The sequence below is a fragment of the Cygnus atratus genome, chromosome 1, assembly GCF_013377495.2.
Source record: "Cygnus atratus isolate AKBS03 ecotype Queensland, Australia chromosome 1, CAtr_DNAZoo_HiC_assembly, whole genome shotgun sequence".
Classification (NCBI taxonomy): Eukaryota; Metazoa; Chordata; class Aves; order Anseriformes; family Anatidae; genus Cygnus; species Cygnus atratus.
The window spans coordinates 21,224,128-21,243,440 of record NC_066362.1 but is presented as its reverse complement, the minus strand read 5'-3'; the positions used below and the strand labels follow the sequence as shown (position 1 = coordinate 21,243,440).

The following is a 19,313-nucleotide window of genomic DNA, read 5'->3' as shown; positions in this document are numbered from 1 at the left end:
CGAGGTGGCTTTCAGGTTCCATACTGGCTGGAAAACTTGGAATTGTGAACAAAGATTCCTGGTGTTGTTGATCCCTGCTCCGTTCAGTGACATGGGATATTACAAATTCATTTTTACTGAAAGAGATTAGATGAAATAAATATCTGAATATCTCACCAGCTTTGCGTATTTAAATAAAGAATCAACAAACACCTCCCTGAACTGACACGAATGGTCAAAAGGAATAAAATATGATCCTGTTTTATATCTGTGGTAATTAATCTTAGGGCAAACCCATATTATTAGTACCTAACAGTCATTGAAAAAGATGTGAAGTAAGCACTATCCATTTTCCATTAAAACGTAGTCTTTGAGAGCATACAGAGAATGGAAGTATTTGCATAGTGTCTTCTGTGAGCAGAGGAACAGGACTTAATTGCTTAAGACAGTTTTGCTAGGCTACGGTTTCTTTTTTTTGCCCTTTTCTAGCACAGTTTACAGCTTTGTATAGTGCGTGATTAATTTCCAAGTTTCAGCCTATTCCAACTGTAACATTTGATATTTTTTCAGTATTGGCTGGCATTTTGAGAAGAACAAAATCTACAGTCAGTACAAATTGAAAAGTAGTGCTGTTCTAAAGGTTTTTTTTAGCATACTTTAAAAGGTGATGCTCTTCAGAGTCCTGAAAATCTAATTGTGGCTTGGGCACAACAGTGTTTAAAGTGTACACAAAGGACCCTGTCATTGCAGTAGTTGTCAAGGTGCCAGCATTTTCAAGATAAAAGCATTCTTTCTCTTTTTTTATTGCCTAATAAGCAAGAGGACTGGATCCAATGTATGCTGGCTGATGCATGTCACTGCTGCCTGCTAGATTTTAAGTACGTTGTGTAGCCATCACGGTGCTCTGTAAGTGTGAACATCAGCACGATTCCAGTGTGCAGGCTTTATCTGAGCACTCTAGAAAACTAAGGTTAGTAGAAAAAGCTGAAGAAGAGTTCTACAGTGAAGATAAGATTCTCGGTAAGTTTCAAACTTTTAACTTCCCAACTTGTTGGGATACCTGAATTTCTAACTGTAGCGTGTTCTGAAAGGATACTGTGTTCTGAGTAGCTTTTGCTCTTTTGAAACAAGAACCAGATTGTTGAATATCGTTATCACTGGCTATGATAATAAATAAAACTGGTAAACTATGAGGAAGGTTTTATTTAAGATGCCAAGTAAGGGGTAGTACTTGATTAAAAAAGATATTTGAAACTTTTTCCATTTATTTGTCTGATTTGGAACAGATCTGTATATGCATAGTACGGTCATTTTCTAGTGTATTCTGTTAATTAAAATTCAGGAGGCATTTTCCTGTTCCCTGGCCTAACTGAAGTTTTTGCTGCGCTTTTGTTCCCTATCTGAATAGATGTTGTTGAAAGCCAAAGCGTAAGGGAGAACTTTTCAAAGACGGCATGACTCACTGAGCGGTGAGAAGATCACAAAGTGTACAGGCAGCTGTGTTCACAAGGCTCTTTTAAACTGACAGTTAACTTTTCAGTCAAAGGTAAGCATGAAGGTTTTTAACAGTTGAAAAATGTGCAGGAACTTTAATGCAAGGTACTCAAGGTATTTGAACAGTTTGGCAAGCAGTGGGATGAACAGAAAAGGGCAAAGTGAACAAGCAAAATGGTTGATACTTGATAAGACAGAAAATGGTTGATACTTGATAAGACAGAAAAAGTTTGCTGTAGCTGAGTTACCGTGATTATATGAGTTCATCGGAGTCATAGTGACGTCTATCATTTTAGATGCCCAATTAGTTTTACAATCAAATGTTAACATCCAAGCATGTTTAAAAATCTTTTTCTGTCCTGCATTTTTTTTAAGGGGGTGGGGAATACTTTGATTATAGAGTTACTTCCAAAGATATTTTTTAGATATTACAATAAAAGTCTGTTGAGCTGTCATAGGTGCACAAACTTTCATTTTGTTGGTATTTATATTGTATTATTATGAACCGTGGCTACAGGATGTAATTTAGTTACTGTGTGCAGGTAAGTTCTTTTAAACCTGCATATTTCAATGCAGCTTAGTACTAGTACTACTTTTTAATTTTATCTTAAATAGACAAAAATAATAGTTGAGCACTGATCTGAATATGTGAAGAAACTAAGTTATATTTTTGGTCTTTCTTCATCATTAGCATTGCCATTATTATTTAATTGCTTTTGCGAAGTGTTATGACCAGGGAAGAAGGTTACAGAGAAGAATTTAGCTATGACAGAATGCCGACTTTGGAGCGGGGAAAGCAAGAGAATGGAAATTATGTACCAGATATCAAATCCAGTGACCTTCAGCTATCAAAGCGGCTGCATCCTTGCTTTATTTACAGAACATGGATCTTTTCTTTACTGATGGGCGTAAGTACTTTGAATATAGAAAATTTAAAAGTGTAAGGGAGGTCTTAGTACCCTGGAATCTATCCTCTTTTGGATCATTAGAGGAGTCACAATTTCATCACTGATGGTATTGAATATAAACAGTTGTACAGAAAGCAACATATTTTGCAAATTTATAGTGTAACTCTTAGTGTGACTAATGTTACTCTTTGTATCATTTTGCACTGACTAAATATGCTATACAAAGGCTGTCTTTAATATTAAACAGAGTGATTGTGGTGGTTTTAACCAATTTTGTGGTGGTTTTAATCAATCCATTTGTATGTATTAGCAATGCCTTTTTGTCAAGTATCCTGATCATATGTGTTATTTTAAGATAAAGTACTTTACTTGGCATGATAGCATTTTGGCATTAAAAATGTATATGATATTTAATTGCCAAGTTCTGCTGTTTTCAATGGTCATGGGGTTATTTGATGTAATTTTCATGTAGTGAGTGACGTACTTCTGTTTCTTACATGAACATCATAGTGGTTTGAATTTTTGTGTCACTGCTCTAGAGTCACCGGACACTGATCTTGCCCATGCATCGTGGTACTCCATGTTCTGAGCCAAGATAATTAAAGTTCATTATAGCAATTACAATTAAGTCATTTTTTTTTCTTTTTCTGTCATCTGGTGTGTTTTGAAGAATAATTTTTGTAAGATCTATTATGTTTCACTGTTAATACAGTAATTACTTATTTTTGCACAGTGAGTAGAAGTAGTGCCTTATTTTCGAGGAAACAGCTGAACATTTTTCCATCCTGACAGTCTGTGAAACTTGGGTTTCCTTTCAGATGTACTGTTACACAAAAAGAAAGAGAAAATTAAGAGCTGGTTTTCTTTGAATTAAAATTTCTCAGTATCTGTATGCTAAGCAACAGAAGCATTTCCTTCCATGGCAAAAAGAAGCATGTTCAGGGCAGCAGTTGCAATGTATATATAGATCGACATCAAAGTGGCTGAGGGTATAGGCTGCTCTTGTGCAGAACAATTCAGTATGCTTCAAGCACAATTTCAAGTTGTGTTCTATAAATACTGTTCTTCCAGTGTGCCATAATTCTGTGTGAATGTGTGTGCTCATACACACATATGCTATCCTTATTTTCTCTGATCTGTCTTTTGATGAGGACTTTTTAAAGACCCCCCGAGAACTTTGTGACATGAACAAAATATCCAAACAAGAAAGAAGAGCCATTCTGTCTCATCTTTCCCAACCCCTTTGAAGAAATGTGTACTCAAAGGAAAACAAACAAACAACAACAACAAACAAGCAAAAAGAATAAATGATTTAATGCTGGAAGTTTAACTCAGATATAATTATGGAATAAATAGAATGGTTGGCAAGGGAACAGCAGGAGTTGAGCATTTATGGTTATGCCACTAGATGAGGGTGGTAAGGTAGTTTGGAGGGAGACTAATATAGGTGGAAGGACCTTCATCAATATATCCTAATATTATTCCTGTTGCTGTGTTCTCATTGGTAATTGCCTGGCTGCCCACATAAATCATGAATATTGGTGGAGCCAAACAGGGAATGTAAAGTAGAGGCTTAGTTGAGTTTTCTGAAACATTTTTTTGCTGTCGAACCCTCTGCAATTACCTTTTGAGCGTATTTGCCAGCTCAGGACACAGTACTTGATTCAAACATGCTTGTATTGTTCAGCATTAGGTCTTGGTAAACAGCAAAATATATTTTTCAGAACTCAACATGCTTTGGTATTTTGCTTCAAAATTATTAACACAAAGAGTGCGTTATTACATGTACATCAGTAGCTCAATTTGAAAGGAATTCCTGACTTCTTTTTTACAAATAGTTTTATTTGTATTAATTTATATTATTTGTTGCTTTGCAGACTTGCCTCCTTATTACTTCTGGATTTTCACTGTATCTGGGAAATATTTTTCCATCTGAAATGGATTATTTACGTTGTGCAGCAGGTTCAGTAAGCATTCTTAATTATTTGCTGTGGCTGTTTGACAGCAAAATCAGTAAATACTTTGTGTGGATTTCATTTCTTTTTATTTCATCTGTCTTTTTACTACTAACTTTCTTTATGGAATATACAATCTTATTTAACAGTTCATTAAGTGAGTTTTCTTCCCATGGGTAAGGGAGTAGCCATTTTCACAGACAGTGATTTGTGCTACCATTTTTGTTAACCAGCTTACCATGGGCAGCCAGTAATTATCTGCATGAATGTTTTTTCTGTGCCTGATTTTAAGAAAATTTGCACTGCTTTATATTTAGGGAATTTCTTGCCTGAATACTGTCAGAAGTATTTCAGATTGTATTTCAAAGTATTATGTTTTTTGGCATATTTTGTGATAATATCCAAATCATATTTGTCTTACTTATGTATTTATATATATGCTTAACCTACACTTTAGATCTTTGTGCATAAGATTAGTCTGATGTACTTGCTTTGTTCATGGCAGGATTCTGTTCCACCATTGCTTTTTTGGCAACTTGACCTGTGGATTTGTTTTAAGTTAGATGTACGGCTAATGCTTTATTTTAAACAAGTCCCAGCAGTTGCTCCGTGAATGAATTGTCACTTAGGTTTCTGCTAGAGGTGTTAGAATAAAGCAGAAGCAGTTTTTGAAGTTAATGACTTCACTCATCTGTTATGCTCTGCAACACTAATGTGGTTACTGAGTTACTGTAGTTACCTTTCTCTGCCCCAAATTTTGTCTCTTTAAACCTTGTATTTATTGAGAATTTCCAGAGATAATGGAGGCAATGCAGTTGGAAGAGCCTAGAGAGCTGTATAGCTCTATAAATGACCACTGGCTCGTTTAGGAAGAGCAGCATTGCTCTCTAGACCTTATTGGCTATCTTGACCAGGAGTAGAACTCAGTCACCTAAACATCATCAAGTGATGTTCTAGAGACTCAGGGGCATCCAGGACTGAAATGTATCTTTTCATGAGGTTAAATAGAGGTTGGTTAGGCATTAAGGAAGTGCTGCCAAAAATTTTAAATGTTCATGTTAATCTATTCGTAGTGGTTCCATTGTTAACCATCACTGCTCAGATGTGCGAAAAGATAATTAGTGAAGAAATGCAGCGTTTGTTACACAATCATTTAACATGGAAATCTTTTCAATAATTTTAGTTTAGTATATTTTTATTTTGCTTATAAATATGTTGCTAACATTACATATTTGTGGAAAATAGAGTTGGATCTGTAATAGTAACATATCAATTGTGATGCAGAGCAGCTAGAGGTTAGAGAAATTACTTTGTAAAACTTTTCCTTTATGTGGGATTTTTCCATGTAGCTCTGCCATTATGCAGTGAAAGTTTCCTAGTGAGAGTAACGTGGAGGTCCTAGGCACTGTTCTTAAAATGCAATATGACTCAGCAGATCAGTTTTTACAAGGTTCTTTGGAACTGTGTGGTTGAGATTGGCCAAATTCTAGTTTCAACAACCATGACACTCTCTTTTTAAAAGAATGTGGAGGCCAAGTCTAGGAGTAGCTGTGTTTTTCTTTTCCTGTTTAAGGATCTCATGCCTTCTATAGTTAATTTGAACTAACAAAGGCGTGAAATGCCTCGTAAAAGACTTTCTTTCTTTCCTTTACTCATCACATTGTACCGGGTAGCTAGTCAAAACTGAGGGGTATGGAAGGCTCTTTTAAACCTCTGGTAATCCTCAGATACCAAATGTAATTAATGAGCTCAGACAAGAGCGACAGTCTTTCCTCAGAGCTTCAGACCTTCTGTTTGTCCAATTATTAACCGTAATATTAAATCAGACCCAATAAAAACCATGTATAGAAAATTCTTTGTGCAGAATATCCCACTAGTCTTCTCTTTTAATTTTCCCAGTGTATTCCTTCAGCAGTTGTGAGCTTTGCTATAGCAAGGAATAAAATTAATGTGGTAAGTATGAGATTTTTATTGGCAGTTATATATATTTTTTTCTCCTGTTGTTAAAATGAGAGAGAAATCCTTTCTGAAACTGTTTTACAGATACCCAATTTTCAGATTCTGTTTGTCTCTACATTTGCGGTTACAACAACATGTTTAATTTGGTTTGGATGCAAACTTGTCCTAAATCCATCAGCTATAAATGTAAGTTACCTAAACAATTACTAATTAATGCTACATTTATCCTTATTAAAAAAAAAAAAAAAAGTGGAGATAACGTGACTACACTGTTCTCAATCTAGAGAGATCGTCTAAGCAGTAACTTTACCTTTTGGAGTAAGAAAAGACCTGAAAATTGACATCGGATATAAAACCTTCTATGGATAAAAGATGCACAGTACAGCTAATTTACTGGAGATTAATATAGAAATAACTTTCCTGTCTTGTATTTTAAGTTCAAAAGCATGAATTAGATTTTCAAAGGTGATCCAGTTTAATCAACTGACTGTTTACTTTTCTGTTAACTGTGGTAATTTCTATTTTTTTTAGAGTAGGATCAGAAGAGAAAAAAGTGATTTAGTACTTCTGCTGTAGATAAATCAATTTTCAGGGTTGAATTCTACTGACGTGAGAGTGTGTCAAAAAAAGTGCAACTTCTAGGACATTTCAGATTAAGTGTAATCCTTTCTTGGATCTTCTACAGTGTATAGTTTTGCTTCTGAGGTCACCAGGAAAGAAACTTTTGATGAACATTTTTCCCATACATGATGAACAAAGAGAAGGCAGCTGTGAATGTTATTTGAAGCACATGTATTTCATGCTGGGAAAAGTTCTGTTTTGGAATCACAGCCTTTTGACACTTGTCTTTGGTAGGCTAAACCAAAAAGTAAAACTATAGTGGTTTTTTTTTTTTTTTTGGCTATGGTAAAATGTTCTGAAACCTCTACACTATATAAGAACATGATGTGTAAGAATGAGTAATATAGCAGTAGGTGTTATTGTTACTTTTGATAAATATACTCTTGATAAATACTTACTCTTGATAAATGCTCTATCACAGAACAGCAGTGCTTGATAAAACTACGTCATACATTTCGTATGAAGGTCAATGACTGCTATCATTTGCTATTGTTCATTTCTTCTCCCAGCATTGTATCAGCTGTTGTGATAGTAGTAGCTCAGCAATAATAACAGCTCCCTATAATAATATAGGAGATCTAAACTGGTGTTACTAACAGAAGACTTCTTAACAGAAGAATAATACAGAGTTTGCTTTAGAGCTAGCTATGCTATTTTAATAACATCTGGTTAGCTCCAGATTTCACAGATGCTGAACTTTTAAATTAATTGTGTTTGCTTCCCTGTAAAAAGCATGGAATATTAGGTCAATACTTACAAACCTGCTTTTAAAATTAGTAACTAATTCCAGGTTCATATTTCTGTGCAGCTGGCCTCATTTTCAGGGACCAGGTATTGAGGTCAGTAAGAGCTGTGGAGATTTAACACCGGACAGTCAGATCACTGGAATTCAAGTGGTCTTGGCTTTAGATATAGGAGATTTGTCCCTGTGATTGGTGGGATGTGTTCCTCTGGGTTCTGCACGTAGACAGGTGTGTAGACGGGATAACGGCCCTGTCAGTGGGGGCTGTGTCTGCCCAGGAAAGGTGGGCTCAGGGGACTCACTGTGCACCACACCATTCACGCAAGCATGTTCAATATGATTCAGTATTCCAGATGGCACCAGCAGCCAGTAATACTGAGCCCCAAATGGTTGGCTGAGTAGCTTTCTGGGCGCCCTCTGCTGTCTGTATAGATGCCATTGCCACTGACAGAGGCGGAAGCTTAGAAGATGTGGGTGCATGGAGATGCTGGAGTGTAGCTGCTTGGTTCGGTTACCTAACCATAAGTGTGCATCCCAGTTAGCTGTGGAGTGGCTTATCCTGCCTCGCTCCGGCTACTGATGCAGGAGGGCATCAGTCTCTTCTAGGTTCTCTGTCATTATTTGTCAGACCTGTGGAGATGGCTTGGAACATCTGTTAAGATATCTCAAATCATATTAAATGTATGTTTAAAAAAACTATAGTGAAATGAAATCACATACATTTTGAACTGAGTTCTATGCTTTATGTATAAACCACATTTTTACTACCTGGTGCAGGTTCAGAGCAACTTGAATTAAGGTTGTGATGATCCACTATTTTCTACCCAGTTGCACTTGCATGTTCCTTAGTCATAGAAGGGGGTTAAGGATGTAGCTTACACGGTTCTCTCTATCTGGAATGGTAGTTATAGAGAGTTTTCTATAGTACTTTGAAATCTAACATTGATTTTCCCATTGTTATAGATGGTTTGAAAAGGTATTTACTTCTACCTTTAGCTGTATTTCTGTTTAAAAAGTACAAATAGAATAACACCCAAACTTCAAAACTGTTGATATTTTTACTTTGGTCTAAGGACATTGAATTAATTTTGCAAATGGAATACTCTGATATTCTAGACACATCAGAAAAAATACTGGAAAGATAAAATTTAAATTTAAAAAATTATATTTTATTTACTGTTTTTCTTTGATTTCTGTTATTTTCTTATAGCTAACACTAAATGAGCTAGTGTGTCCATGTAGTTATGGTGCTTCTGGACCCAAACTTGTGTATCTACTTGGCACTGCACTGTATAACGTGGCCTTGCCAGCCCACGTCACTACCAGTGCTATGTGTCAAAACACATCTAAATCATGGGAATTTACAGGCTGGATTAAATTGTTCTGTAGGCCACATGTTTGACACCTCTCCTTTTGCCAAATAATGTCTTTATTCTTCATCTAGCACTTTTCCTAGAAGCTTACCACTATGATATTTATTGCTGTTTGTGGCTCTAGCACAACTGTACAGTCTGTTGTGTCCTGCAAGGAACACAGTTGTGTTTTTTTGAGAAGGATGGATTTCAGTACAAAAAAGCCTCTCAAATCTGCCACGTATGATCGTTTTCAAAACAACAACAGAAATGCAAGCAAACAAACAAACAAGCCCAAAACCTACGCTGCAAGATTCATGTCAAAGGAGAATTTAGATTTGATCATCCCAGAGCAGGTCTGACATGAGGAAGCAATATAGTTCATTGAACAACAGTTTGCTACAATTATATTGGTTCTGAATGGGGTTAGTTCTCCTTAAACTTTCGGTACTTTGCCCAATGGCCAGACCTAACCATCACATATTTTCTTGGGCTGCCGCTGGAAGAACACGGTGCTTCTGAAGACTTCCACAGGGAGATCTACACTGCCTAACTTGCATGCCTCTAAAAAATGATCAATCAAACCCATGTAGAGCAGGTATTGTCTCACGAAAAGAGGTAGATAAGGATCCAAAGAGGACGTTAAGTATTCCATTCACATATTCATGTCCTGAAGATGAACAATGGCAGGAGGAATGGCAGCATCCTCGTTTTTGTACAATAATGTAATCTGTTAGACCTGCAGGAGTTGTAAAATCATGAAGAGTGTTCATCAGTGCTTTACTAGCATGAGGCAGAACACAGAGCTAGGACTCTTGGTCCAGTTCTTTGGAATGCGTTTTCATTCAGCACTGCGTGATTTGCTGTGTAGGGATTGGAAGCCTGTGGCCCTTCTTCTCTCCCAGTGGATTTCCTTAGCCCTTGGGCTAGTCAAACTCCCTCTTGTTTGTCTTCTTTCTGTTCCTATGAATCTTTCATGATTTGCAGCAGAGTTCTGGTTTCACATGGGAGGTCCTGCAAAATGCAAGAGTACCTAGTAACATCCCCCATGTATTAACACTGTCTTTTGGAAGACAATAATGCACTCTTCTTCAGGCAGATTATTTCAATAAGTGAAATAAACATCTTTCTCGGGTTAGGCATTCTAAGTATTATGTAGGCAACTAAGTGCTGTCCTAGAAATTCATCAAAAATGAAAAAAAAAACATTTTAAAAAGTACATAATTAATAGATACATCTAAATGTCAGAGAAAACAGCTGGATCCCACCCCCTTGTTTACTTTTAATATGGAAGATATAACTCTTTTGTCTGGGATTCTACTGACAGATAAATTTCAACTTGATTCTGCTTATTCTGCTGGAAATCTTCATGGCAACTACCGTGATCATTTCAGCTAGATCTACTGAAGACTGCTGTATGCGAAAGAAAGTAGGTACCCTTAAAAATTGGAATTCATTGTATTTTGCTGTTTTTTCCAAGTAACCTAAAAAATATTAGATTTTTCGTATATTATGTATGTTAACAAGTTACTGGTGACTCTGGTTTATCATATCATATTTCATGGTAAAATTAGGTTTGAACATTATAAAACTAGATTTAAACAGTAATTAAACGTACTGTACTAAACAGTGATAGCCTCTTCTGTCTTTAAGAGTTCAGTGGACCCTCTGCAAAATGAACTACTGCAATTATGCAGCGTGGGGCTGTGTGAATATTTTATGAACAGGCATGGCAAATGTTTTATTCATATTTTGTAAAACAAAACTTCATGAAGTATGAAACATTAGAATACTGTGACTTTTATGTATGCAAGCAATGCCTTTTTGATGCATGAAGTGGAGATGGTATCTGTCATGTACGCTGATTTGGTGGTGTCTGGACAATTAATATTGTCTTCAGGATTTCATAGAATCGTTGAATGGCCTGGGTTGGAAGGGACCTCAAGGATCATCTAGTTCCAACCCACAGTTTGGGGCTATAGATAAAATTGTCTTTGTTCATAATCGGTCTCCCAAATCACACCCTCTTTTCTACATTATTTCCTTTACCTAATAATGAAGCAAATATGTGTGCTATGCCATTTTGTGTTCCAGTGGAAGCATTGCTTGCTAGATAAAGTCATGTTGTAAACTGTCCTCCTTCAGTTACTGTTTATCCATGTCCGCAAAATCTGAAAGATTCTGAAAGATTTCTGAAAATCTGAAAGAACTTTGGAAGGATCAGGAACAAAGTATGTATTTTGAAGGTGGAAAGGGAGAGGAGATGAGCATATTTCACTGTTAAGCAGCGTAACAGCTAATGTGGAACTACCTCACTTGTTTTCAGTGGTCTGACACTGATGGTCTAACACTGGCAAACACTGCAGTGTGTCACTGGTGGTTCTGGTGGACCAACCAGATGTTGTCTACCATCTCTAGGATTTATAACAGATTCCACAGCATATTAGAATAAATGTATTGCTTTGCATGTTTCCTCAGTCATGATTTTTATTCCCCTCTAGAATACTGCATATGACAGTACCATTGTTACAAGCAATGTCAGCTTTCCTACTCGAATTCTGAAGTCATACTCAGTAAGTACTCGTTTTCTTTCATTAAATCAATTTGTTATTTCATTGTTGTAAGTGCTAAACTCCTTTAAAGTCAGAAACAGTTCAATGTAGGTAAGAACTGAAAGAACAGATTTAGAGTCAGAAATACCAGATACATCCTAAAATGCTTCCTTTTACAATATTGCAAGATAAATAGTAACTGCCCTGTACAATAGGAAGAAGACTACTTAATGACTTAAAGATAAGTATTGTGAACTGAACTGTTTAGTGGAGCTAATAAAATAGAGTATAAATATGTATACTGAAGCTAATCTTGTTTTCATTTAAGCCAGCGGGAGTTTTGCCATATTTTATATCTGCAAAACATTGACTTTTTGCATATCTAATAGCACAAAAGCATTCTTTTTTTCTTCCAGTGTGTTCTTTTTTATATGCAGAAGGGAAATTTAGTGTTCAAATACACTGTTAATAATTTGTGTGCTCTACTTTGTTTTAGGTAATTGAGGTGATTATTGGAATTTCATCAGTATTTGGTGGCATAATTGCTTTGAATATGGATGTTCTAGTCTCAGGTCCATATCTTTCGGTAACATTCTTTTGGATCTTAGTTGCTGTAAGTAGAGCAAAATTGATGTACTCTTTTAAACAACGCCTTTGATTTTTCTTTTTTTCTCTCTACTAGAATGTTCTCATTATACTTAATATATTATGAAATGTGGTTGTTCTATTTTGATTTACAAGATGGAAGTGAGTAATAAAACAAGAGTATTGGAAGTTTTCTGTCAAACAGGTCCCAGTTTTTAGAATTATTTCAGGCTGCAAAATATAAAGTTGAGTATAATTTCAGTGTGGTAGAATCTAGATTGTTACATTTATCCCATCAGCATTAATGGTCTTAAAAGCCTGAAACTGATTGGTAATCCTTGTAACAAGTAGTAGCCTGCACCTAGGAGCAGTGCATTCATAAAGCACTAAGGGCATGATCTGCCCTTAGTGAAGCCATGTTGTCTGGTGATTGGTGACAGTCAATACAGATTCACTAAGGGCAGATCATGCCCCAAAAATCTGGTGGCCTTCTATGATGGGGTTGTAGTATTGGTGGATCTGCAACTGATGTTGTCTACCTGGGTTTGTGCAAAGCATTTGACACTGTCTCCCATGATATCCTTGTCTCTAAATTGCAGAGACATGGTTTTGGTGGATGGACCTCAGTGGGTAAGGAATTGGCTGGATGGTTGCACTCAAAGAGTTGTGGTGAATGGGTCAGTGTCCAGGTGGAGATCAGGAACAATTGGTGTTCCTCAGGGGTCAATATTGGGACCAGTGCTCTTTAACATCTTTGTCAGTGACATGGACAGTGGGACTGAACGCACCTTCACCAACTTTGCCAATGATACCAAGCTGTGTGGTGTGGTCGGCACTCTGGAAGGAAGGGATGCCATCCAGACGGACCATGACAGGCTTGAGAAGTGGGCCTGTGTTAACCTCATGGGGTTCAACAAGGCCAAGTGCCAGGTCCTGCACCTGGGCTGGGGTGATCCCAAACACAAATGCAGGCTGAATGGAGAATGGATTGAGAGCAGCTCTGATGAGAAGGTCCTGGGGGTGTTGATGGATTAGAAGCTCAACATGAGCAGGCAATGTGCGCTTGCAGCCCAGAAAGCCAACTGTATCCTGGGCTGCATCAAAAGAAGCATAGCCAGCAGGTCAAGGGAGGGGATTCTCCCCCTCTACTCTGCTCTTGTGAGACCCCACCTAAAGTACTGCATTCAGCTCTGGGGACCCCCGCACAAGAAGAACATGGACATATTAGAATGAGTCCAGAGGAGGGTCAAGAGGATGATCAGAGGGCTGGAGCACCTATCCTATGAAGACAGGCTGAGAGAGCTGGGGTTGTTCACCCTGGTGAAGAGAAGGCTCTTGGGGAGACCTCATAGCAGCCTTCCAGTACCTAAAGGGGGCCTACAGGAAGGCTGGGGTGGGACTCTTTGTCAGGGAGTGCAATGAAAGGACAAGGGGGAGTGGTTTAAAAGTAAAAGAGAGGAGAATTAGATAAGCTTTTTGGAAGAAATTCTTTACTGTGAGGTTGATGAGGCACTGGCACAGGTTGCCCAGAGAAGCTGTGGATGCCCCATCCCTGGAAGTATTCAAGGCCAGGTTGAATGGGGCTTTGAGCAACCTGGTCTGGTGGGAGGTGTCCCTGCCCATGGCACAGGAATTAGATGGTCTTCAAGGTCCCTTCCAGCCCAAGCCATTCTATGATTCTGTGATCCTGTGATAAAGGATGTTGTGCTACCCTGCTTGCAACAAACTGAAGAAGTTCAGAAAGATGACCGTGAACACTAGATTTATATATGGCTCGTATGTCTGGAAAATTCCTCAGTATAAAGTGGGAAAAGATCATAAATAAGTTCTTCAGAATGCAGAACTCACAAAGTTCAGTGGGGTTCCTTAGGTTTTCATGCAGAAGCATCAAGCTTTGTGGGTAGTATTTCAGTCTGTGTAGGTTTAATGCATGATACTCATTAAATGTAAGTTAAATGAATATTAGTTTTACCTCCATTTAAGTAATTGATTACCAATAGTGTCATAAAAAGAATATGTGGTTCAGGAAATTCAGGATGTGATCTATAACAAGTGGGAATCACGATTGCACAGTTGTAGATTGTGTAATTTTCCAGTAGGTAAATATTTATTTTTTATACTTTATTGTCTTGTGTTATATTTAGTGCTTTCCGAGTGCCATTGCAAGTCATGTGGCTGCTGAATATCCAAGTAAATGTCTGGTGAGTAAAATCCTTGGATTTTGTCATTAGAGTGTAGTAATACTCATTTGCCCACTTGTTTTTAGTTACTTTTACAAATACAACAGAAATTTATAGCAAGAGTGTAAGTTGATATTCCTGAAAAGAAATCCAGTAGCTCCCTTGGAGTCTTCCATCAATTCTAGGAAAGAATTCTACGGATTTGTTGTTTGTTTATTTTTGGTTTTGTACTGGTTCCTTGGGAATGGATATTGCTAAATGGAAAAGAAATACTTCATATTGTACACCCAGAACTGCTTTCATGGTCTTGAGCTGAGGTCCTTTTCATTATGTGCTGTGATTTCTGAAAGAAGAAAATTAGATGTGCAGTCTGTATTGGACTTAGAACCTATTTTAAACAACTTCTTGATCTGCATGACTAGCAACAAAAATAAAGAATGTTCAGTAGAGTGCATTTAATCCATGAGTGTCCCAGATGTGTAGTAAAGTCTGCTTAAAACATCTGCTCGAAGTTACAGTCATGCAGCCATACTTAAGTCAGTAATGATGCATGACCACAACTGAAGTCAGAATTTGATCCTGTAGGATGATACTTGAATGAAAGCTAGGTTGCTATTGTATTGCAATAAAATTGCCTCAAAGCACTCAAATCTATTTGCATAGTTATTTTAGGCTGTAAGTCTGCAGTATATGCTGTTAATTCTCATTGTTTCATACAAACTGAAGAATAAATGATGCTTCTGTACTAGGTCTCTAAATATGGTATTGTTTCCCCTATCTGCATATGAAAGACACTTTTAAAATTAGACAAAAGACTTGTCACACATCTTAAATGGAAAATGAATTACAAAACAGCAGTGTTTTGGCTAGGAAAATTAATTTATTCAAAGCTTGCTTCTGTATCTCTGTACAATGTAAATGGCTGTGAAGATTTGTCTCGTGTAATTTTATGCTCTTCTGTTATGCTTGCTTTAAGGAGATACATCTAACAAACCAAAATTGTTATTTGTTTTTGTCCCTCTTTATCATTTATTGTCTTATTTTATTTAGGTTGAGGTTCTGATTGCCATTAGCAGTGTCACCTCTCCATTGTTGTTCACAGCTTCTGGATACTTATCCTTCAGTATCATGCAAGTTGTAGACATCTTTAAAAATTATCCACCTGCTGTTAAAGTATGTATTTTTATGCAGTTGGAAAATTAACATCTACCTAGTAAAGTAGCAACAAAAGAATGAAGATATCCATGTCTCTATTTTTAGCAATCTTATGATGTACTACTGTTACTTCTGATGTTGATGCTGCTAATTCAGGCATGCCTTACTATTGGAACTGTAATACAGTGTGTAAATTACAAGACAAAAATGAAACTTCAAGATTTGTCCTGGGCAGAGTCACAGGTTAAAAAACAAGAATACAGAACAACAGAGGTATGTATTTACACCAGTATAAAATTTAAAAATCTTTATTAAAAATGATATTTTTTGGTAATGTTTTGTGTTTAGTTAACTCAGATCACAAGTAAAAGCTGCTGTGTAAAACTGTAAAGATGTGAATATAGTGGTGAATTCCAATGTAAATAGATAACATTTAGCTGGTCAAATGATAACTGTGGTATGACAGAATCATATTTGTGACAAGTCCTGTCACGAGAAAAACAGTTGTAAGATTAAGGCCCTGATCTGTTCTTATTTGTATTATGGGCTCCCAATTATGGACAAAGTCCATCACTGTACTAAAATAAAATGGTAGTCCTACTGCATATGACGATCCATAGTTGTTATTTATATATGTCAGCACAAATCTTTAGAAAAGATGATGCCTTGCATGACTGTGCTCTGATAATGGGATAGCCATCTATTAAGAAAGGAGTGGACTTAACCTTTAAAATGCAAACAGAAGTTTTGGACTATGGAATGACAGTAGTCAGTACAGTTGTACTGTGTAAGGTCTGCTGTAGGGGAGTGAATGTACTAAGCCAAGTTAGTTCTAAGTTCCCTAAACTGCAAATGGGAATTGTTAGGAACGTGGAGCATAGGAACAACACTTGGCAAGCTGCATGAGTGGCTACATGTGCCGGTCAGTATGAAGTAGAGAGCAGAGGAGGGTGTATGGAATCCCAGCTCTTGCCATGTCCTAACTATACTACTGAAGTTGATGATGAAGGTCGGAATTGATAGCCTTTATTTCCCTCTTGCACTTACATGCTTAAGCTATCCTTTCAGATACAGATTTAGTGAATACTTTCTTTGAGCATGGTGGTACCAGTATTACCGTTACCACTTTTCATACAGTATTTCAGGGCTAGAGTGCTTTTCCAGGGACTGGGGAAACCCAGCTTTCTTCAGTCTGCATAGATTAATTACATCCAGCTCCTACAGTGCACAACACTATACAGCCTATACAGCACATTTAGCCCTGAGGCTTTCCTCATCTCTTCTCTACAGAGCAAAGCACTATATTCTTAAAGAACAGGGCAGAGTAAATCATCCAGTTAACTGGGTGCTTGCTCTATGGCTGGTCCAGCATTGGAAAGGTTGGTGTGCTGTATTCAGTCTCCACTCTAGAAGGAGCATCTGGAAAACAGCATCTAGAAACAGCACTGGATAGAAAGTGCTGGAAGCAGGGATTGAATTTCAGTAGAGCTATTTCACAGCTGGTAATGGAAAGTGCAAGCTGTGGAATTAAGTTCCCCTCAGGCTGCTGAAGGCTTTCAGCGTTGGTTGCTGATTGTTTGGATCTGTGATCTGAGAATTAAGTTCTGTGTAAAAGATGGAGCATAGCAGCATTTTCACTGCTGTAAGTCACATTTTTGAACATAGGTGATGTCATGGCTGAACAGTTCTCTTCTGGGGATTATTTACATAAGTATGCCTTGTTTGTGAGTCACTGATCAATTAGGTGCAAGTCAAATGCTAAAAGGAGCAAATTTTTTCAGAAAAGCAACACTTTTTTGCATACCTTGTAGCATTTAAACACATGAATAATGTTACAGGTAAAGGTGTAGGTCTCTGGCTTTTCGGGAGTCTGTGTCCTTAAGCAAGACATTATTTTCCTTGCGTGTATGTAGATAAATCTTGCTTCAGTTGCACTGTGAGGGCTGGAGTTACGTGATTAAAACAGGAATTTGGCAAAGTTTGATTGGCCCAAATGTCTGAAGTATTATACAATTTACGTTATTATATTTGTCTATTGTAAATGTATACCGTACAATATACAAAGCTATGCAATTTGCAATGTGTATAATATTTTAATAGTTTATACTGTAAGCATTCATGTTTACATTCTCCCAGATTGTCTCAGATGTTTAATTGCTTAAACTTCAGTTTTTAACCAAAGTATTGTTTCATATTTCCATTTGTTGGAAATTTGTTTCCTTTTAGGTTTCCAATAATACCTTAAAGGATTTTGACAAAGACAAAGCTTGGAAAGCAGTTGTGGTGCAGATGGCTCAGTAGCTTGGATTCTGAAAATGGAGCCAATACAGTACAATCCAATACAACAAATCAATTGTTTGAATTAAGGTTTAAAAACTTTTCAGTTTATAAACAGCAATATAGTTACAGTGGTAGGAGCCAAGGAGTAACACAGTAAATAATGTCTTTCTAATCATTGTGAAATATGTTGATAATGTTTTTAATACATCCGTCTTTTCTGTTGGTATCTGTATCTTAGTCTTGCTTTAAAAGATACCATTGGAACAAAGGTAATGATTCACATCAATTTATACTGATAGCAAAATAAAATATGACAATATACAGTAGGTTTCATATATGTGCAAGAGATTGTTATAACTGCAGTTATGCAATCTGTAACTGATAAAATGCTTTTGTAAAGTTATGTGTACAAGTTATAATTGTTTTTTTGCTTATACTTCACTTTTGTAGGAGTTGTAAAGTTCTTTTGCATCTCATTGCTTTTATATAAATAAAAGTCTTTATTATGTGGAAACTGAAGAATGTGGATTGATGTTCTAACTGTAGAGGTGAAAATAAGTATTTGCTCCCATTAAGCTGCAGTATCTGAACTGTTAAAGGAGGAAGGGACTTTTTCAGAGTGTTCAAGCACAAAATCCACTAGTCAAAACGAAAAAAATAACAACAAACAGAAACAATCAGCCAAATAACTGGAGCTACTACTGATAGGAAAAGATTTTTTTTTTTCACACATGAAGATGTATTTTTAAGTATGTTACTTTGCATTTATTTTCCTTACTCATTTTAAGCATGAAGAATGTAGTTGCTCTCTAACAAGCAATATTCTCCATTCCATTCACCTTTTCCTCCTGCCTGAATTGTGTGTATACCTGGGTAGATATTGGAGAATATAAGAATTTCCATGGTGATAGATTTTTTTTGATTTAACTGGGGATAACTGATGAATGGTAGTGGTGTTTTTTTTTGTGTATTTTTTTCCTGTTTGTTTTTGAAACACTCCAGGCTTTGAAGTTCATTCTTTTTTAATTTGAAACCAAATAATTTGTTCAGAACCTGGTGCAAAGGTCACCTCTTTGCTTTTGGGGAGGGGAAATATAGTTAAAAGAAGGTATGTATGGGTGAGGGGTGGAGCCCTTCAGGTTCGCTAGGATGTTTTCTTTTGGTTTTGGGAATGCTGACAACAATTACGGCATTTTTATACACAGAGATTACTCTTGCCAAATCTCATGTATTTGTTTACTGGTGGTATTTGTGTGAACATTCTATCAACAACACAAATAGATAATACTTTCCCTGCTACAATCTTACAATTTTTATAAATACAAAAAAGTGTTTATTTGATTGTACAGTATTTCTTTGAAAGTCACAAAGAAATAGTGACAGTTCCACCTACAAATAAACTTCAAACAACTTTTTAAATCTCACACATGGATTGAAGACTAGACAAAGACGGTAGTGTAAAAGTTCTTCATGAATCACTCTAGAGTGAAAGGATTGAGAGTCACATGTAGAATAGTTTGAATGTACCTCAACTGTTTGCTTTCCCTTATG

At 36.7% G+C, this 19,313-nt stretch overlaps 1 protein-coding gene across 5 annotated transcripts; it reads left to right on the top strand.

Annotated features, from left to right (window-relative positions):
• The first annotated feature begins 2,201 nt into the window (after positions 1-2,201).
• Positions 2,202-17,783, top strand: MLC1 (modulator of VRAC current 1). Of its 5 annotated transcripts, XM_035559333.1 has the most exons (11): positions 2,202-2,381; positions 4,259-4,348; positions 6,236-6,289; positions 6,380-6,481; positions 10,338-10,439; positions 11,512-11,583; positions 12,059-12,175; positions 14,292-14,348; positions 15,378-15,500; positions 15,588-15,755; positions 17,709-17,783. In XM_035559333.1, the coding sequence occupies exons 1-11, from the start codon at positions 2,202-2,204 to the stop codon at positions 17,781-17,783; spliced, it is 1,140 nt and encodes a 379-aa protein (XP_035415226.1). The 5 variants fall into 5 exon arrangements, with proteins under 5 accessions (XP_035415226.1, XP_035415228.1, XP_035415229.1 ...); XM_035559335.1 differs by lacking the exon at positions 4,259-4,348; XM_035559336.1 differs by lacking the exon at positions 6,380-6,481.
• The last annotated feature ends 1,530 nt before the right edge of the window (positions 17,784-19,313 follow it).